Raw genomic sequence first — 21,562 nt, 5'->3', positions numbered from 1 at the left:
CGCCAACCTTTCCAAACTTTTGAGAAATGCTTGGCGACACCAGATTCAAAATGTTACTGGTTGAAAGCACAGGGAATCCACCGACATAACTGCAACGTATGAAAATCGAAGTCCACCGTCGACGATATAATCGGCAAGAAAGTTGCTTGCTATACCACAATATATCTCTTGCCAACCGGACACCAGCTCCATGGTTACATGCTAGGTAGGCGATCAGGTTTACTTCTGACGTTTTATCAGTATTTTTACAATGGCTCTAAAAACATTATGTCTCTGTCTAAAATATGTTATGTTCTTAATTATAGTACATTGTGCCAAAAATGTCCATCTTCTACAGGCAGTCATATTATATTAAATTCTTATACCAACATTAAAACAATCGGAAAAAGTCTCCCTGACAGAAAATTAATACTAAGTCATCGTCCTGATGATGGAGGCAGCATGGCCTCTGAAACGTTGCTGTACATTTACCAGACTACACAGCGCAACAACCTAGAAGACAGCATTCTTCAGACTCACCACTGTGAAAACCTCAAATTTTACATAACACCAAGTGGCTGAAATAAAAATATTACAATTACATGGTCCAATGTCATAGCCGTTTCAAATCACACGTGTCTTTTGTTACATATACAAATTTATCAAAATTTATTGTATGTTTATCACATCAATTTAAACCAGTTCATGCCTAACATGTAGTGACTATGGCACCACAATGTATGTATTCATATAATACAATGAGGTCCTGTTACACTACAGGTAACAATTTTATTTAATGCAAAAATATTTGGGATATTGACAACTGGTTTGTTTCTTTATAAATGAGTCTTGACACAATACAACATCTCAAACTGTCCTGTGAATATTCCTGCATACAGCAAGGCATAAACCTGAAAATCATGTAGAAATGTAAAATAAAACTATAGAATAACATTTTGCAGACCATACTTCAGCATTCATTTCTATTTTATTATGTACAATATATATTTTTATATTAAGCCATCATACACAACTGCTCTGATACAACTTCATGATAAACCATACATGCACTGATCAATACACAAATTGATCAAACAGGACAATTATTTTAATAAAAATCAATTATCATTTATTAATTTACTTATTTGCTAATCTATTTTACTGTCTGGTAATTTATGAGAAATTTGTGAACTTCTACCAGACTACATGGCATTTCAACCCAGAAAAAAGCCATCTAACTTTATTTCATGTTCCTGTCCATTAACCACTTAATAGCCCTCCCCCTTGTATTCTGCCTCTGCCTGTCACCCCTAACATTTATAAAACAGTTCTGTTTAGTGTTCCTGTAAATAAGGCAGCTCATATCGAACATATGACAACTGTCCGTTGCCTTAGCAGGCATTTACAGGTCCTCCCTAGATCCTAATTCCTTTGAATGGGTATTTACGAGTTTCATGAAAGTACAGTTCTGGGGGAAAAAACAGAACAACCACAGAAGAAGAAATTGCAGAAAATATGAGTTCCTCTGAATCCTGAGGCTACAACGTATAATATCACACTTTAAAAGTCTGCTGAAAGGTTGTAACATTTTCATTTCCCCCCCCCCCCCTTCTGAAATTTGTAAAATATAACTTGTTTTTCCTTTTCCCTGTGGCAGTGCTAATCCCCACCTTTACGCTTTAAACCATCGCATTTAATGCGTTAATGGCTAATATGCCTAGCTTCATGTTTCTTCAGATTATGTTTTCTAGTGAAACTGGAACCACACACATGACAAGAAAAATTCTTCTGTCCAGAATGTACAATTGCATGGATCTTGAGATGGCCACGTTGTGCAAAATTTTTACCGCAAATATCACACGTGTATGGTTTCTGGCCTGCATGAGCTGCTATATGAATTTCCAATGTGTTCTTCTGTGCAAACGTTTTACCACACAGGTTACAACAGAAAGGTCTCTCTCCTGTATGAAGCAAGGCATGTCTCCTAAAGTTGCCTAGCTGACTAAACCTTTTGCCACAAATATCACAGACATGTGACTTCTGCCCTGAATGAATCAACGTATGAGTCTTCAAATGTGTAAGCAACGTAAACTTCTTTCCACACACATCACACACATGAGCCTTCTGCCCTGTGTGTGATATGGCATGTTTCTTCAGACTACTACGCTCTGTAAATCTCTTGCCACACACTTCACATATGTGCGGTCGTCCCCCTACATGTCTTGTAATATGCTCTTTCAGGTTTGCCTTACGCGTAAAACTTTTGCCACAAATGCTACACGGGAACAAAACAGTCGTCTCGTTTGGCCCTAAGACTGATGAGATGGAATCTTGATTAATATTCTTACAGAGTTGTGAATCATGCTCTCTAATGCCTTTTATTCCATATCTGTGTTGCTGTGCAGACTTTCTGGTGCCTTTCACTTGAGAACACCTGAATGGGAAAAAACATGTTCAAGGATGCTCAACTCGACTAAAACACAGAAATATAGGGATAACGATCACAGATGAATCCCATGAACAATAAATAATTTACATTTTATTATGTATGTCAGATATTCATGTAAATACTTGGACACTGTAAGGGCATTTACTCTGTCCATAGTAGAAGTAAGGTATCACCGTCTGATTGTGTATCTGGTAATGTTAACCATTAAGCTGTACAGTACACACAAAGATGATTGGAGTTTCTGTACCTGCAATCATAATGAAGTTAACTATAAATCTTACAAAATTCCTTATTAGCTACGTGCAGTTCCGGTTCATCAACTGAGAATATTTCATTAAAATGATTGCAAGATCATCATCTTCATTCAAAAGTAGACACGTATGTTAGGATTCGGTCGTGGGCTTTTGTGAACATGGTAACTAACCTTTGGGTGTCAAAAAAGTGGAGTATTCCTTGACTAGCTGAGTAATTACCAACCTAAGAATACCCTGCACCACCGGGTTTAGTTACTAAAATTGAATGTTACTACATGTAAGGATCCCTGATAAGTTTGCATGAAAATTTATATGTATAGAAAACTATTATTATGCAATAATGAAATAAGAAAAGACCTGCATTATTTGACTCTTAAACTTCAGATCAATTTGAATCCCAGCAGTTTTGTTATACTTTGCGACTGTAACCTTGAGACTTGCGGGGTGAAGGAGGAAAGATAGCATCAGCCGTTAACGCTTCGGACTTCCTGCATTCCTTGCAAGTCTCAAGATTACAGTCTCGAACTGTACATACTTGTTTTCTTTTGAACCACATTCCTCCATTTCTTGTGACACATGAAGACCATCTCTGCAGATGGTTTGGTTAAGTTTGATATCACTTTCAGCATCTTCTCCTACATGGTCCTGAAACATGGCATGTGGTGCCATAAATTATAGTAATCACATCTGATTGGAGAAAATGTATCTCAATATACATTCTGTATGATTTTATACATCTCAGTGACCCAGAACTATTTATTGCCAATATACATCTATTACTGCAGGCACTTATCTATTTTTCCACCGACACAGATAATCTGGGAAATCAACTAATGAGCTACTGAGAAAGAGACTTGACACCCGGACAGACTATATAAAAGCAATTATGGAACTCGTTTCATATTTAACAGCAACCAAAACTGTCTGAAAGCTATCAACTCTTCACATATTTCTGTTATGTTATATTTAAGTATAATTATAAACCACAAATAAATACTTGGTGGCTGACAAATCAAAACTCACGAAAATGTGTGTTTCCTCGCTACAAAATCAGCACAGATTACGCTGAGTATGAGGAGGGCATTAAGGCATTTATCATTATGCATAACCTGTCTGTTCACAGAAACATTTCACTAATTACGGCGTTATGATTCGAAGCCATGGTAACTCACGTCAGTACAGTCATTAGCTGCAGGCTACATAACCAGGGTCTGATTCCTGGTACAGCTAGATTATTCTCTGTCACAACATCCACTACCAGCTTCGCAATCTACCCAGCCTCATGCCCAATGGGTACTGAGGTCCCTTCCTTGGCCAGGGCATGAATCTGACCACTCACCTCCTTGTAGAGAAAAGGTTAAGAATGCATGGAGCTATATCTCCACTCCCTCATATATCCGCCTGGTGTTGAGGTTAGTTATGCACCAGGGAAACGTAATCTTCAGCTTACCAGTGTTAAGAATGCATGTGACTACTGGACATTCAACTTGGAATATGTTTTCATAATTAATCTCATGTGACAAATTTTATATTGTGCACATAATCTAAAAGCAATAAAAATTCTGTTTGTCTTAGACACACAATAAGGAAGATAAGCCCCATTACTTTTTACTCTCATTTTATAAATAACAGAACTTCTGGAGTAATGAAAGCAACATAAATATAATAATAATTACCACAGCTGCAGATACTGAACATAACTGGTTCTTTGACAGCTCAGTGCTCAGGTACTGTCGTAATTTAAAATCAGAACTCTCACACTGCAGTCTAAAATTATAATAAGTATTCACTTTATGCACACACTGCTGGCAGACTTGTGCTGGCAACCCATCGTCCACATGGAGCTGTAATACAAACAAAACAAACCACAATTATAAGATATTAAACAACAGAACTATGAGCTCTGATTGGTCTTACTTGCAACAGCACAGAAAGGACATTACATTGTGGCATACATTACTTTCATTCATGTTTTGTTGACCACATATAAGCTTAAACAATTCAAATTAAGAAAGACAAACATTTTCTGGATTTCCATGTTAGCACAATGCATAATGAGGAGCTTCATTACTTGTACACTTTGCCAAATATTATTACTGATTGAATCAAGGATTAAATAAGTGGGGTATGTGACACAAAATACACAATTTAAATTCACCCAATTACAGTTTATATAAGCCAGCCCCTTCATCTTCCCAAACCAAAAAATTCTTCAAAATGTGTTCCAGTAGTAATGGAGATGAATGTGCTAGATCTTGCATGAAATGATGTACAAACAAAAATGAACCAAGTTTTATTATTAGTTGAAAGAGTTTTATGCACTATTCACTCATAATTATAAAATGATGTAGCAGTGATGCCCTTACATTTTCAAAATTTTGGGTTCTGACTGCTGTGCAAATGTCGATTGTGGTCTTCTGGGTTGCCTGTACAGTGCTTCCAAATAAGCCACAGTACACACTCTAAATCCCTTCGTATTGAACATTTACGACCCTTTCCACCTCATTCAATTCTACATTTAAAATGGGCACGTTAGCCACTTTCAATTTGGGGAAACATGTAACACACTATAAAATAGTACTTATTAATAATTCGCATACCTTTATAATAGGCACCAGAACCATTATTCGGCTTGGAAGAATATCATTATCGGTAAACAAAGGTTCCAATAAATTTGTCTGCGTCAAGCAAAGCCGACAAATACTTCCACAATTTAAAGACATATTTCAAGTTTAATACATTTCACTATGTTTCTCTCACGAACTCAAAAATTACTTTCAATAAAGGCACTCCAGGTATTATAACCCATGTACCAGGAATATATTCACAGATTATCACAAAATTGTACAAACAAACTTGAGCATAGATTGTAAATCACGGGGACAAATGAAGAATACAAGCTGTGAAAACCTCAAATCTTAAATAAAAGTCTTCTTGTTTCTTCGTATTATCTGTGGCCGTGACACTAAAGATGGAGACGTTCCGCAGATAGGTAAACCACCTACGAAAATGTCACAACCACAACCCTGATGGCCGCAATCGACCACAGATAACCTATCTTCCGAAGTATCCATTAATTCGTTTTTAAAATGCAATGTGTATAACCACAATGAAGTCGACTGCCTACTAAACGCTTAGGACAGAATTTTTTGCTTAATACTCTTCAGTACCAAATTCACACTGAAAAATCTATAAGGAAGTAAAAATAAGGTAAAACAAATCACATGACCACTACTCAATATTCCCTGCTCGCCCTTGTTATTCATTGATGGTTCCAGAATTTCTTTTTTTTATGCCTACTTCCTTCACCCATCCTTTACTACTACTGGTGACAAAGAGCCTATAATACTCTTTGTCAATACCATTGTGAAGCAGTTTCCAGCAGCAAATAAATTATTATTCCGGCAATATACTTGCTGCTGTTATGTACGACCTTACCTCACTGCCATCCAACACCATGAAAGCTACAAAACCAACATAAACATTAAAACCTTTGATACAATAACGGCCTTAAGTGTATCCTGAGAGGTCTGTAGTAACAACACACAAAAATTCCCAGATTCAAAATGTTACTGGTTGAAAGCACAGAGAATCCACCGACATAAATGCAACGTATGAAAACCGAAGTCCACCGTCGACAATAGGCAAGAAAGTTGCTTGCTATACCACAATATATCTCTTGCCAACCGGACACCAGCTCCATGGTTACATGCTAGATAGGCGATCAGGTTTACGTCTGACGTTTTATCAGTATTTTTACAATGGCTCTAAAAACATTATGTCTCTGTCTAAAATATGTAATGTTCTTCATTATAGTACATTGTGCCAAAAATGTCCATCTTCTACAGGCAGTCATATTACATAAAATTCTTATACCAACATTAAAACAATGGGAAAAAGTCTCCCTGACAGAAAATTAATACTAAGTCATCGTCCTGATGATGGAGGCAGCATGGCCTCTGAAACGTTGGTGTACATTTACCAGACTACACAGCGCAACAACCTAGAAGACAGCATTCTTCAGACTCACCACTGTGAAATACTCAAATTTTACATAATACCAAGTGGCTGAAATAAAAATATTACAATTACATGGTCCAATGTCATACCCATTTCAAATCACACGTGTCTTTTATTGCATATACAGATTTATCAAAATTTATTGTATGTTTATCACATCAATTTAAACCAGTTCATGCCTAACATGTAGTGACTATGGCACCACAATGTATGTATTCATATAATACAATGAGGTCCTGTTACACTACAGGTAACAATTTTATGTGATGCAAAAATATTTGGGATATTGACAACTGGTTTGTTTCTTTATAAATGAGTCTGGACACAATACAACATCTCAAACTGTCCTGTGAATATTCCTGCATACAGCAAGGCATAAACCTGAAAATCATGTAGAAATGTAAAATAAAACTATAGAATAACATTTTGCAGACCATACTTCAGCATTCATTTCTATTTTATTATGTACAATATATATTTTTATATTAAGCCATCATACACAACTGCTCTGATACAACTTCATGATAAACCATACATGCACTGATCAATACACAAATTGATCAAACAGGACAATTATTTTAATAAAAATCAATTATCATTTATTAATTTACTTATTTGCTAATCTATTTTACTGTCTGGTAATTTATGAGAAATTTGTGAACTTCTACCAGACTACATGGCATTTCAACCCAGAAAAAAGCCATCTAACTTTATTTCGTGTTCCTGTCCATTAACCACTTAATAGCCCTCCCCCTTGTATTCTGCCTCTGCCTGTCACCCCTAACATTTATAAAACAGTTCTGTTTAGTGTTCCTGTAAATAAGGCAGCTCATATCGAACATATGACAACTGTCCGTTACCTTAGCAGGCATTTACAGGTCTTCCCTAGATCCTAATTCCTTTGAATGGGTATTTACGAGTTTCATGAAAGTACAGTTCTGGGGGAAAAAACAGAACAACCACAGAAGAAGAAATTGCAGAAAATATGAGTTCCTCTGAATCCTGAGACTACAACGTATAATATCACACTTTTAAAAGTCTGCTGAAAGGTTGTAACATTTTCATTTCCCCCACCCTTTCTAAAATTTGTAAAATATAACTTGTTTTTCCTTTCCCCGTGGCAGTGCTAATCCCCACCTTGACGCTTTAAACCATCGCATTGAATGCGTTAATGGCTAATATGCCTAGCTGCATGTTTCTTCAGATTATGTTTTCTAGTGAAACTGGAACCACACACATGACAAGAAAAATTCTTCTGTCCAGAATGTACAATTGCATGGATCTTGAGATATCCACGCTGTGCAAAACTTTTACCGCAAATATCACACGTGTATGGTTTCTGGCCTGCATGAGCTGCTATATGGATTTTCAATGTGTTCTTCTGTGCAAACGTTTTACCACACAGATTACAACAGAAAGGTTTCTCTCCTGTATGAAGCAAGGCATGTATCCTAAAGTTGCCTAGCTGACTAAACCTTTTACCACAAATATCACAGACATGTGACTTCTGCCCTGAATGAATCAACGTATGAGTCTTCAAATGCGTAAGCAACGTAAACCTCTTTCCACACACATCACACACATGAGCCTTCTGCCCTGTGTGTGATATGGCATGTTTCTTCAGACTACTACGCTCTGTAAATCTCTTGCCACACACTTCACATATGTGCGGTCGTCCCCCTACATGTCTTGTAATATGTTCTTTCAGCTTTGCCTTACGCGTAAAACTTTTGCCACAAATGCTACACGGGAACAAAACAGTCGCCTCGTTTGGCCCAAAGACTGGTGAGATGGAATCTTGATTAATATTCTTACAGAGTTGTGAATCATGCTCTCTAATGCCTTTTATTCCATATCTGTGTTGCTGTGCAGATTTTCTGATGCCTTTCATTTGAGAACACCTGAATGGGAAAAAACATGATCAAGGATGCTCAACTCGACTAAAACACAGAAATATAGGGATAACGATCACAGATGAATCCCATTAATAATAAATAAATTACATTTTATTATGTATGTCAGATATTCATATAAATACTTGGACACTGTAAGGGCATTTACTCTGTCCATAGTAGAAGTAAGGTATCAGCGTCTGATTGTGTATCTGGTAATGTTAACCATTAAGCTGTACAGTACACACAAAGATGATTGGAGTTTCTGTACCTGCAATCATAATGAAGTTAACTATAAATCTTACAAAATTCCTTATTAGCTACGTGCAGTTCCGGTTCATCAACTGAGAATATTTCATTAAAATGATTGCAAGATCATCTTCTTCATTCAAAAGTAGACACGTATGATGGGATTCGGTCGTGGGCTTTTGTCAAAATGGTAACCAACCTTTGGGTGTCAAAAAAGTGGAGTATTCCTTGACTAGCTGAGTAATTACCAACCTAAGAATACCCTGCACCATGAGGTTTAGTTACAAAAATCGAATGTTACTACATGTAAGGATCTCTGATAAGTTTGCATGAAAATTTATATGTACAGAAAACTATTATTATGCAATAATGAAATAAGAAAAGACCTGCATTATTTGACTCTTAAACTTCAGATCAATTTGAATCCCAGCAGTTTTGTTATAGTTAGCGACTGTAACCTTGGGACTTGCGGGGTGAGGAAGTGGGGTGAAGGAGGAGAGATAGCATGAGCCGTTAAAGCTTCAGACTTCCTGCATTCCTTGCAAGTCTCAAGATTACAGTCTCGAACTGTACATACTTGTTTTCTTTTGAACCACATTCCTCCATTTCTTGTGACACATTAAGACCATCTCTGCAGATGGTTTGGTTAAGTTTGATATCACTTTCAGCATCTTCTCCTACATGGTCCTGAAACATGGCATGTGGTGCCATAAATTATAGTAATCACATCTGATTGGAGAAAATGTATCTCAATATACATTCTGTATGATTTTATACATCTCAGTGACCCAGAACTATTTATTGCCAATATACATCTATTACTGCAGGCACTTATCTATTTTTCCACTGACACAGATAATCTGGGAAATCAACTAATGAGCTACTGAGAAAGAGACTTGACACCCAGACAGACTATATAAAAGAAATTATGGAACTCTTTCATATTTAACAGCAACCAAAACTGTCTGAAAGCTATCAACTCTTCACATATTTCTGTTATGTTATATTTAAGTATAATTATAAACCACAAATAAATACTTGGTGGCTGACAAATCAAAACTCACGAAAATGTGTGTTTCCTCGCTACAAAATCAGCACAGATTACGCTGAGTATGAGGAGGGCATTAAGGCATTTATCATTATGCATAACCTGTCTGTTCACAGAAACATTTCACTAATTACAGCGTTATGATTCGAAGCCATGGTAACTCACGTCAGTACAGTCATTAGCTGCAGGCTACATAACCAGGGTCTGATTCCTGGTACAGCTAGATTATTCTGTCACAACATCCACTACCAGCTTCGCAATCTACCCAGCCTCATGCCCAATGGGTACTGAGGTCCCTTCCTTGGCCAGGGCATGAATCTGACCACTCACCTCCTTCTAGAGAAAAGGTTAAGAAAACATGGAGCTATATCTCCACTCCCTCATATATCCGCATGGTGTTGAGGTTAGTTATGCACCAGGGAAACGTAATCTTTAGCTTACCAGTGTTAAGAATGCATGTGACTACTGGACATTCAACTTGGAATATGTTTTCATAATTAATCTCATGTGACAAATTTTATATTGTGCACATAATCTAAAAGCAATAAAAATTCTGTTTGTCTTAGACACACAATAAGGAAGATAAGCCCCATTACTTGTTACTCTCATTTTATAAATAACAGAACTTCTGGAGTAATGAAAGCAACATAAATATAATAATAATTACCACAGCTGCAGATACTGAACATAACTGGTTCTTTGACAGCTCAGTGCTCAGGTACTGTCGTAATTTAAAATCAGAACTCTCACACTGCAGTCTAAAATTATAATAAGTATTCACTTTATGCACACACTGCTGGCAGACATGTGCTGGCAACCCATCGTCCACATGGAGCTGTAATACAAACAAAACAAACCACAATTATAAGATATTAAACAACAGAACTATGAGCTCTGATTGGTCTTACTTGCAACAGCACAGAAAGGACATTACATTGTGGCATACATTAGTTTCATTCATGTTTCATTGACCACATATAAGCTTAAACAATTCAAATTAAGAAAGACAAACATTTTCTGGATTTCCATGTTAGCACAATGCATAATGAGGAGCTTCATTACTTGTACACTTTGCCAAATATTATTACTGATCGAATCAAGGATTAGATAAGTGGGGTATGTGACACATAATACACAATTTAAATTCACCCAATTACAGTTTATATAAGCCAGCCCCTTCATCTTCCCAAACCAAAAAATTCTTCAAAATGTGTTCCAGTAGTAATGGAGATGAATGTGCTAGATCTTGCATGAAATAATGTACAAACAAAAATGAACCAAGTTTTATTATTAGTTGAAAGAGTTTTATGCACTATTCACTCATAATTAATAAAATGGTGTAGCAGTGATGCCCTTACATTTTCAAAATTTTGGGTTCTGACTGCTGTGCAAATGTCGATTGTGGTCTTCTGGGTTGTCACAACATAAGAATATGGTTATTTTTGTGAATGTTGTAATCACCTATACGACTGCATGGCCTAACAACCCAGACACCACAAGCTACATCTGACAGTTGTATTTGGAAGGCATGCACACAAGTTTCAGCTTGAATTACCTTGCGTGGATGCATTTTTCGTATTTCTTTTTGCCAGTCTCTTCAAGAGAATGCCTGTACAGTGCTTCCAAATAAGCCACAGTACACTCTCTAAATCCCTACGTATTGAACATTTACGACCCTTTCCACCTCATTTAATTCTACAGTTAAAATGGGCACGTTAGCCACTTTCAGTTTGGGGAAACATGTAACACACTATAAAATAGTACTTATTAATAATTCGCATACCTTTATAATAGGCACCAGAACCATTATTCGGCTTGGAAGAATATCATTATCGGTAAACAAAGGTTCCAATAAATTTGTCTGCGTCAAGCAAAGCCGACATATACTTCCACAATTTAAAGACATATTTCAAATTTAATACATTTCACTATGTTTCTCTCACGAACTCAAAAAATTACTTACAATAAAGGCACTCCAGGTATTATAACCCATTTACCAGGAATATATTCACAGATTATCATAAAATTGTACAAGCAAACTTGAGCATAGATTGTCAATCACGGTGACAAATGAAGAATACAAGCTGTGAAACTCCAGCCGCGAAAACCTAATAGTCTGGTTTAGTTTTTTTATCTGTGATCTTCAAAGCAGAAATATCATCGCTGACTGCAAACGGATGCTCATTTCATTGTCCGCGTCTGTTCGGAACCAATCAAAGTGTTGATTGTCCTCATGTGTGTCTGTCCATCCAAATGTAAAAAGTCCCTTCTGATGAATAAATTTTGATGACTTTTTTCCAAAATATCTCCTGTGGATTATATTCTCTTCATTGTATGAAGAGTGTCAGTTCTAGTCAGTATTAACACCCATGAAATTAAATTCCGAGTAATCTGGAAAATATTTCTACCAAATGTTGTGGATACAGAATCCTTTCATTTGTCTATCCCTTCTAGTAAGCAAATTACTGGGGATATCATTGAGATGTGATGGAGAACATGGGGAAAAATCTGAGTTGATGGTGGTCTGAAACAGGGACAAATGTTGATCCACATAGTGTGGCAATGTTTTATGACGAAGGCTGCAGTGTGTTCAGTATTACTTACTATTGTATCTGTTAAATGTGTGAAATGTTAAAAACAACATAGTATTCATACATAGAAAGTGAAATTTACTTAAATCCAAAATATTGATGTATGCAGTGTTAGTGAATTCGAAACCTAGCTGATTTTAATATTGCTAGAAATATGTTATCTCAAAAAATTAAATTTGGAAGAGGTACTCATCAAACAGTCTCTTAATACAGTAGTTAACCATACAGTCTGGAAGCAGAGCAAATCAAATTGGAGACCCACATTTGACTTAAAGGGCTCCTGAATTTCTTCATTCACCATGCTGTCATATACTACTGCAGGGGCTATGATTCTTGCACAGTTTACAGTGCACCTTCCACTAATATTAACCATATAATAGGATTAGGTAAAATAAATCTGAAAATATAATAGTGACTGACATAAATAATACCTTCAAACTCATTCAATTCTAAAGGGTTTTTGACGACGGTAGTTTACACTTAAAATTATTTGTTGCCAGGACTTTTTCCATTGTCTGTTTTTAAAATTCATGACGTTTCGGAGGCTGGTTCTGTCTCCGTCTTGAGGTGACAGGTACCTACTCTGTTAAGTCCCTTAGAAAGAGCTAGTCTCTGTCACTGGACTATATAATTCGTGCAGTTATTTCAACTTATCCACCCAAGTACGGGTTCTGTCAGTGGATTATAATATTTATATGATAAAATAAAAATTATGAGACCGTCGTGAATTTTAAAAACAGACAATGGAAAAAGTCCTGACAACAGATAATTTTAACTTCAAACTCATTTAAAACTTCTTGACGATGGTGAAGAGTCAATTGAATAAAAGTTTACTTGGATATTATCCGGAGATAGGGATTAGCTCTATCTAGTGGGCCCAACTGTGTAGGAACCTGAAGACGGAGATAGAGTCCCATCTCCGAAACGTCGTTTTACGTTTTATATTTACTAGACGATGGATAATATCCAAGTAAATTTTTATTCAATTCAAACTCATTGTTCTTTTTCCTATTGTCTTATCGTAATACTTTTGTCTCAACAGAACACCAAGTTTCACATGGTGAGGGGCATCAATATTACTGTGCCATGTGCAATAAATCATTCAATCGAAGAAGCCAGCTGAAGATTCATCAAATCATTTTTGCGGATTGCTTGTGGATTAAGACAAAGTTCTAAAAGCAAACAGCTTTAAGGAGCTGAATGCAGCATATTTTTGTGTTATATGGAAAAATATTTGTAATCTTCAGTTATATAAATGGTTATTATGTATTGTTCAGTCACATTTTTTCTGAATCATTGTTTAATAATACTAGCGTTCTCTTCGATTACAGCTCAAACCCATCTTTTCAATTGGTTGACAGCTGATCAGATATCTTGTGGTATAAGAGGTCACACTTAAAATTAGGTTTAGAAGAAAAGATTTGAAAAATCTATGGCATCTCATATCAGACGGTTAGTCAATCAGCCACTGACCAGTCAAATAGTCAGGTTTCAGCCTCAATCCAATACATCAGGTTCCTAATCACCATTACTTCTGATTAAATGTGATCAAATGACAAAATAAATACTTTCAAGGTATGAAATATTCTTCTGTATGATGAATCAACCAGATTAACTAAATATTTTGTTCACTCACATAAGCATTTTCTACATAACATATAAATTTTATTCAAATATGCAAAGCTGTTCCATTTTTACTAATTACTTTAGGCAAAAGTGACAAACAACATGGTACTTCTGCTGATGAAAGTGATCTGAGAATAAACCCAGTAGGTTCTTTGTTTAAAACGGGTTGTCAACCTGGTCCCTACCGCCCACTAGTGGGCGATTCAAGCTTTCATGGTGGGCAGTGTGGGTTTTTGTCAATTGTTACAAATTTTGTTCTTCCTCCATATATCAAATACAATGCTAATAACTTCGCGATTTTGACTTTTTAAAATATTCTTTTGCAATTTACTTTTGAATTTCATCTCTAAACTTTGAATATAGATAATAATTCACCGGACACTTCTCGAAGTATACTCGTGGACGAGGGAGCAACGAATGAGCTCCGTAGCCAAAGGCACAAGTTTAGTGTGCATAACGATGGCGGGGCTTACCACCGGCCATCACTCAGTCTTCGAGCTGTACCTCTTTCATGGTGGTGGGCAGTACGTGCGGCACTGGTTGGCAGTAAGGAAATTTTACCATCAACAAAGATACAAAAGTGGGCGGTAGGTATAAAAAGGTTGACAACCCCTGGTTTAAAACATAAAACAGACTTATTTCACACTATTACAATTCTGAATATAAAAATTCTCTTCTGTCATAATGGTGTTCATCTAGTCTGATGCTGGTCAGTAACAGTGCTCCTGTGAGGTCTGCACACATGTGAATTCCTTGACCATCAACTTTAAACTCTCCACTGACTTCACAACTCCTTGGTTACCATCTCACCCATTACTTCAACACTGTGCTGGGTGATTGTAGTAGGAGCTCATATTTATAGATCTAGTAATTGTTAGTGTGCCCCCAACTCTTCACAAGCTCCCACTTGATTTTTTCCAAAATTTGTACCATTCTGCTTGACGCTGTGGTGGGGAAATGCGTTGATATGATTCAGACACTGCTAGAACATTTCAGCACTTTGGTCGACATACAAGGCTGACTGCAATGCTGTAGCAGTGGAGAGGGACTTGCAACAATAATTGTGGTACAGGTGATTAATTAGGTTATAAACTGGTGATAAAACAACGATGTTTATTTAATATCTGGATTAAAAAAACAACCTTCAATCTCTTCTTTCCCCACGAGGATTCTTAAATGAAACAATACAGTAACACCGGGGAGAGATAACTGGATCAAACAATTTTACCAAATAGGAGTCCTGGATGCCCTGAAAAACATGTTAAATAAATTCACTATAAAACTTATATTTTAAATTTTAGTGACATGTGTAAATAGATAAGATATCTAATTCTTGTCCTTTGGTGTTTGTGATTGGAGTTCAGTGTAAAGCTGGCTTCGAGGGATGAGTGACATCAAATGTTATTCAATTCAGAAAACACTGTAGTTAACATCTTCAGGGTGGTATGTACTGGACAGGAATTTCTGGGAGATTTATACAAGATGGCAAGTAAGCAGGCTGTTATCCTATAGTAGCCACCCACTGTCCTACTCAGCCAATCAGTCTTTTTCAAACCTATTCCACGTTGAAGATTGCCGTCTTCTGGGTTGTGGTGCCATGTAGTCTGGTAGAAGTTTACCGACGTTTCTGAGGTCCTTACTGCCTCCATCATCCATATAACTCTAGAGCTTTCCACTCGCATGGCTTATTCATCATCCTGATGATGGAGGCAGCAAGGACCTCTGAAATGTCAGTAAACTTCTACCAGACGTGGCGCTACAACCCCAGAAGACGGCAATCTTAATAGTCAGTGCTGTGAAAACCTCAAATCCTACTATTCCACGTTGTTACGCAGCTTGAAACCTGCTGTCCTTAACACAGTCTTTTCTTCTCTTATCCATGTCAAAACACGTAGCGGCACACACACAAAGTATATGCAGATTTGTAACTTACCTGTTCATGCAAATAAAGAAGTCTATCTAACAGAATGACAGCTTCAATTACTGGAGCCAAGGCAACCCTCATAATGAAGAATACATGCAACAGCTGCTGGTCAACAGAATGTTCCTTGTAAAGTGACTCGATCTCATCTGTACTCACCTGCAAACAGGCGTAACAAGTAACACTTCCATTAAAATAGTGCCAGCTCTTTTGTACTACAAGACATCTAGAGTGGTGTTCAAGCATAACAAAAGCATGCATTGTGAATTTTAAATGTCATGTATGTCCTAAAATTTCTGTAACTATAATAAGCTTTGATATTCTAAAATAAATATTTGTAAGTACAGAGATCATTTACAATCGTTAACACTTCATATAAATCCACCAGACTCACATCAATATTGAGGTGTAGTTTCTTCACGGCTTTTTGTACATAATCCGCAAAGTTATGGTATTTAAGTCGGCCGACTTGACCCCACGGAATATCATTACCAAATTTGTTGAACACCAGGACCTGTAGCAAGGCTCGAAAGAAAAGTGATTCACTTGGCAGCTGTCAAAAGGAAAGGGTAAATATAAAATTACGACCACACCCACCACGTCTCTCTGACTAAGAAAAAAAAACAAGACAGCTAGCCATTTTCTCCATATCAACCTCTGGGTGTTGGCAATATATAATACAGTCCATCGTGCACGCCACAATTATATACTGGATTAATGTCTGTTGCTTCACAGATCATAAACCTTCCAGCTCCTGCTTATCCCCCCTGCATCAATCCACAATTAACCAGAAGCTTCAACGTGTGTATTTACTGTGTATCATCACAGGCTGTGGTGGTGATGCGGTAACATGCTTGTATATGCAACCCAGTAGCAGCCCCTCAAACTCTGTTGACATCACGGCAGCATACGTAACAATATGAAAATTTATTATATATATATCAATTGAGCAGCAGCCTTTGTCGTTTAATGATACTATATCAAGTGCAGAGCTTATGATGCAATGAATTAAATATAACGATTACCATGAACTGAATGAAGAGGGATCTGAAAGAAGGGTTTAAAGGCTAGTTAATGCAGTTTATCTAGGAGAGAAAAACCATGAACAACTTCAGATAAGAATTTTGGGATATCATCACATTTATCCATCCTTTAGTTGCATTCAACCAGACTTTCATAATTACCTGATGGGATTCTCCTATCCTGTCCAAAGAATATGCAGCTAGCATTCTTGCACTGCGGCCTAAAGAAAATTGTTGCATATGCAAGAACTGGCTCATTGGGAATCCATACAGCACTCCTCTGGGTAATGGAGGATCCACATCAGTCCAAAATGGACTGCGTACATATTCTTCTTCCAGCAGATGATAACAGCAACCAACATTGCACAAGCAGCCGAACTCCTTCTTACTGGCAAATATCCGACAACAGTCAGGAGCAAGGTCTCCACATGTATGAAGTCCAGCAAGGGCCATCTGCTCGCACGTTTCTGAGTGAAAGTGTTCTTTAACTAAACCGCAGAGGTTTGTCTGTTGTGTTACAAATGCTGTCACTTGTTTGTATAAAGTCTTGCTTTGTGACTGGGGCTTAGAAGTGGTACCACTTTCAGCACTGTTACATCCACCGCCCTCCGATATCTTCGTACTATTCTGAGACTTCCTGTGTTTCCCCCTCCGTGGTTGAGAATTACCTTGCTTAAGTATGTTGGCCCTATGGCACAGTCCATTCCACATTTTCTGAAAACCAAAGTATAAACAAAATTAAATAAGTCTCAGAATGATGAATGAACCCATGAACTTACAACAAAGAAATTTAGTCTTACACAGAAACACTTAAAGTTTACCATCACATATACCAGTTCACTTCTTCACAGAAAGTAATACATTACATTGCAATCCACATATTCCTTCTGTTAAGAAGAAAATAAGTAAGACCCAATGAACAAATCTTATGACAAAAAGATATATATTTTATATTTAAGTATCTGCATCACCTGCAGCGTATTATGCTTGTGTCATGACTAGAACAAGCTACTGTCCAATAGAAGAAGTAACATAACCAATAAACCTTTCACATACCTCCAGTTTCTGAGTCCTCTTGACTGCGCCATGAGTGTTTACTTGTGAGGAGTCTACTCCAAGAACTCTGAACCCATAATGAAATGCCAGAATGGAACTCAGATATCCCTTTCCGCCCCCGACATCAACCACGTGAGAAGCTTGAGACACACGAGCTAATGCAGAGACCAACTGACTCATAGCTTCAACTTCATGCATCTTCTTCGGAGTCATGAACTGTTCCATGTGCAGACTCTCCTGACATTCACAGCCCAATTCAACTAGTTTCTTCTGTAGATCTGACATTGAGGTAACTATTCCTTGCACTGAAATTCCATGAAGACCCATATTTCTTGCACTGTCAAGATAGTTTATGAAGTTTGGAATTCTTTCCATTAATTCACTCTTTTGTTCACATACAGAAATCCCTTTGGCATGATGCATAAATACCTTGTTAAGGACTTCAAGTTCTACGGATGAAACTTCTTTTTTTATACCATCAGGTACATAAATTTCCCACATCTCATTCGTGATGAAATTCACCATGTGACAATTTGCAAGTGGTAACAATGGTTTTAGATACTTTATAATTTCTTCAAGCCTACTAACAATCTCTGCTTGCATTTTGTCAAAGATTGCTATTATTATAATTTAAAATGAAAATTTGCTTAATTCTGGAAATGTGCCATCTATTTTGAGAAGGGCACAAGCTTTCTTGAACATAGCTCTCACATTGTCATGAGCAGCAATTGTATCAACATCTTCCACATTAGAAGAAGGGAAATGGTTTATGACATCCGACACTTTCTGGAGGGCACTGACTACTTTATCTGGTATATCCTGTTTCCTCTTGTTAGTAATAATTAGCAATATGTCTATCACACCTTTATAATATCCTATTTCAGCACCAATTTCAGCACCTCGATGGTAACCCAAATGGAATCCTTCCACTTCTCCTTCAAAACATCCTTTCTGGAATCCTTCCTGGAAACCCTCCCTACTGAGACGCTCTTCACTCAGTGCTATAGAGTTAAACACATCATTGATATCAGCAGTTTCATCATTAATTTCCTTCATAGTATGTTCAGCTGCCATTTCAAATTTTTGTCCATTTGACATCTGTCACTGTAAACAAATTTCCAAAATTACTCCTTCATGGTTACAAGTTAGAATTTGTTTCTTCCAATAATATGGTGAATTTACAATTCAGATCTGAACTGCAATTACACCCTTCAGTATATTCAAAATAAAGTATAATATACTAATTTTGAACCAAGTTTCCCTACCAAAACAGTAAAAAAGATATCTGAAACTAATGAGTGGATTGCAAAAGCCATCGTCGGTATGAGTGACAACACAGACATATTTAGGGGTTACATATTACAAGCATATGATACATAAATTGCAAAACAATACTGGTCATTTACGAGCCTTGAAACGTTTCTTTATCATGTGACAAACGTACAGTAGGGATAACAAACCCATTATCTGAATTTTCAGTAACACCATAAATCGTTTTCCCCTTTTAGGTTAAGAAATCTACAATTGTACCGAAATAATCACAGTTAACACCAGAAGACTAGAAGGATGACATTCAATACCAAGCATCAAATGCACGCACAGATAATCCAAAGGTGGCCACCACAGATATCCTTACAAATTACAAATATATCTTCCTTCCCTGAGCGACCGCTAGGTGCGCATTCACAACACGAGGTTTCAGGTTCTCATGGCTCCGAGTATGAAGCTGTGTAACTTCGGCTTTCGAGTGCAAGCCACGTAAAATACTGAGAATAACCAACGTTTCGACAAACACTGCATTTGCCATTTTCACAGATTTGTTCTATATAGTAGCTTTAATGTGTCAAAATGCTGGTTAATACAAAACATTCGATGCATCCCACACCAGAAAGCTGAAGTTACACAATGAACACTGAACACAAAAACCGGAAGACAAGAGTACAAAGATGACCACCTTTTAGATTGTTTTTTTGTGTAAAACTTCCAAAAACAGATCTTGAAACCAATTTTTGCAAAATTGGGCATTGGGCATAAAATATGCTTATTTTTTCTGTAACTTCTGTACAAAATGCATTTCACTCATGTGAATAATAGGATGTTATGCTCAAGATGCATGATGGATTTTGATGAAAGCATCCCTCATTGTACAATTTTAACAAAACTTGGGGTGTGTTGACAATGTTTAGTAAAACTTCCAAATATCAAATTTAATAAAAAAAACTATTGAGCAATTCTTAAGTCGTTACATGCTGGAACATGAATGGAGAGACATGGCAAAGCTAACAGGCATATTTATGTCACTTTCTGTTGAGAATGCACCAAAGACTGTTTAGAAAGTGTGAAAGTTATGCAAGGAAATGCAGCATGTAAAATTTCATGTGATATTCAGCTATAACACAAATAATACAGAAATTAAACTTTCTTTTGTGCCCTGCAAAGTATCATTATAATGATGACACAAATCTTGCATAATGAGCTTCATAATTTTGCTCTTCACCAAATATTATAGGGATGAACAAAGGATGAGATGGGAAGTAGCAAGCACAGAGATAAGAGGATATTATTAAATTAGACTTATTTTAATTCACTTGGCTCAGTACCGACCAGTAGCAGGCTCTTGTGAACATGATAAAAAGCCTTCTGGTTCTATAAAATGCCAGAAATTTGATTACTTGAGCAACTGTAAGCGATAAGGTCTCTGCTCCACAGAGTTAGCTTCATGACAAATATTTTAAGGTTATGTTTGACAACTTTGAAGAATTTTAAGCTCATAAAAATGAAACTATTTAATAAATTCAGAACACATACGACTGCCACAACTAAATGGTTTGTACTACTACATATTCAGGAGATCTAGGGTTAAAATCTTGGCTTAGACACTGGATAGCCTCAGTGTTGTGGTTTTCTTCAGTCCCTTCAGGCAAATGCTGTGACAGTACATTAAAATAGGTCATGACTTCCTTCCATATCCCTCTCAGTTCATTAATCATCCTACCATCTGATGCTTTTTGGTCTAAGCTATTGACAGTGTCAAACATAACATAAGTAAATAAAAAAATGTATCTGAGGCCTCTCGACAGAAACATTTTAAGTTCTTACAAGATCTCTTTTGTACTTTAGCAGTGTATTACCTGGCAACAGTACTTGAATAGGGAGGGGGGGGAAATAGATGAACCAAATAAAACAATTTAATAGTAATGAATTACACAAACTGGTAACCAAAAGCAGCTACAATCCTTGAACTTCATAACATAATTAGAATGTCAATAAAGTTTCCAGTCTAATTCCTGTGTTCTGTACAGCTGATTTAAATTCTGCAAAAGAAAACTCTGAAGATCTTCTCAGAATCTCAAATATCTGCATGAGTTAACCAGTCCAATTACAGACATAGTCCATTGGATAGCGGATTATTGAACAATTATAAAACTGATTTAACCACAGGTGAAACACTTTTA

General features: G+C 36.7%; 3 protein-coding genes and 1 long non-coding RNA gene across 12 annotated transcripts; 1 reads left to right on the top strand and 3 right to left on the bottom strand.

The window, feature by feature from the left end:
• Positions 1–7: 7 nt before the first annotated feature.
• LOC147874441 (uncharacterized) lies at positions 8–945 on the top strand. Its single transcript, XR_015534091.1, has 2 exons — positions 8–205; positions 306–945. It is a non-coding gene; the product is annotated as an uncharacterized LOC147874441 (long non-coding RNA).
• Positions 929–11,969, bottom strand: LOC147874440 (zinc finger protein hangover-like). 3 transcript variants are annotated; one of them, XM_087344797.1, is made up of 4 exons: positions 11,855–11,969; positions 4,359–4,526; positions 3,218–3,327; positions 929–2,413 (listed from the first exon to the last, which is right to left on the bottom strand). In XM_087344797.1, the coding sequence occupies exons 1-4, from the start codon at positions 11,882–11,884 to the stop codon at positions 1,681–1,683; spliced, it is 1,041 nt and encodes a 346-aa protein (XP_087200923.1). In that variant the 5' UTR covers positions 11,885–11,969; the 3' UTR covers positions 929–1,680. The 3 variants fall into 3 exon arrangements, with proteins under 3 accessions (XP_087200923.1, XP_087200922.1, XP_087200924.1); XM_087344796.1 differs by lacking the exon at positions 11,855–11,969 and adding an exon at positions 5,283–5,806; XM_087344798.1 differs by lacking the exons at positions 929–2,413; positions 11,855–11,969 and adding exons at positions 2,516–2,675; positions 5,283–5,823.
• On the bottom strand, positions 7,122–18,710 carry LOC110831585 (putative methyltransferase-like protein 25). Its single transcript, XM_087344791.1, has 7 exons — positions 18,108–18,710; positions 17,214–17,765; positions 16,424–16,582; positions 16,042–16,188; positions 10,559–10,726; positions 9,421–9,530; positions 7,122–8,603 (listed from the first exon to the last, which is right to left on the bottom strand). Exons 1-7 carry the CDS (start codon positions 18,708–18,710, stop codon positions 7,871–7,873), a joined length of 2,472 nt encoding a protein of 823 aa, XP_087200917.1. The 3' UTR covers positions 7,122–7,870.
• Positions 18,561–21,482, bottom strand: LOC110831575 (uncharacterized). 7 transcript variants are annotated; one of them, XM_087344800.1, is made up of 2 exons: positions 19,518–21,482; positions 18,561–19,211 (listed from the first exon to the last, which is right to left on the bottom strand). In XM_087344800.1, the coding sequence occupies exon 2, from the start codon at positions 19,203–19,205 to the stop codon at positions 18,738–18,740; it is 468 nt and encodes a 155-aa protein (XP_087200926.1). In that variant the 5' UTR covers positions 19,206–19,211; positions 19,518–21,482; the 3' UTR covers positions 18,561–18,737. The 7 variants fall into 7 exon arrangements, with proteins under 7 accessions (XP_087200926.1, XP_087200927.1, XP_087200925.1 ...); XM_087344801.1 differs by having other exon boundaries at positions 19,552–21,482; XM_087344799.1 differs by having other exon boundaries at positions 19,568–21,482.
• Positions 21,483–21,562: the final 80 nt, after the last annotated feature.

The sequence above is a fragment of the Zootermopsis nevadensis genome, unplaced genomic scaffold, assembly GCF_977971745.1.
Source record: "Zootermopsis nevadensis isolate Lab colony 2312 unplaced genomic scaffold, Znev_1.0 Znev_ptg000008l, whole genome shotgun sequence".
NCBI classification, from domain to species: domain Eukaryota; kingdom Metazoa; phylum Arthropoda; class Insecta; order Blattodea; family Termopsidae; genus Zootermopsis; species Zootermopsis nevadensis.
This window is presented reverse-complemented; position numbering and strand designations above follow the sequence as displayed.

Excerpts from the sequence above, each read along its gene's own strand:
- LOC147874440 (XM_087344796.1), bottom strand. The coding sequence starts at position 5,405 with ATGTCTTTAAATTGTGGAAGTATTTGTCGGCTTTGCTTGACGCAGACA. Across the intron at positions 3,328-4,358 it reads GTTCAGTATCTGCAGCTGTG|GACCATGTAGGAGAAGATGC; the intron begins GTAATTATTATT and ends GCCATGTTTCAG. Across the intron at positions 2,414-3,217 it reads TGTGGTTCAAAAGAAAACAA|GTGTTCTCAAGTGAAAGGCA; the intron begins GTATGTACAGTT and ends TTTCCCATTCAG.
- LOC110831575 (XM_087344800.1), bottom strand. The coding sequence starts at position 19,205 with ATGTCAAATGGACAAAAATTTGAAATGGCAGCTGAACATACTATGAAG.
- LOC110831585 (XM_087344791.1), bottom strand. The coding sequence starts at position 18,710 with ATGCAAGCAGAGATTGTTAGTAGGCTTGAAGAAATTATAAAGTATCTA. Across the intron at positions 10,727-16,041 it reads TTCTTTATTTGCATGAACAG|CTCCATGTGGACGATGGGTT; the intron begins GTAAGTTACAAA and ends TTTGTATTACAG. Across the intron at positions 9,531-10,558 it reads GTTCAGTATCTGCAGCTGTG|GACCATGTAGGAGAAGATGC; the intron begins GTAATTATTATT and ends GCCATGTTTCAG.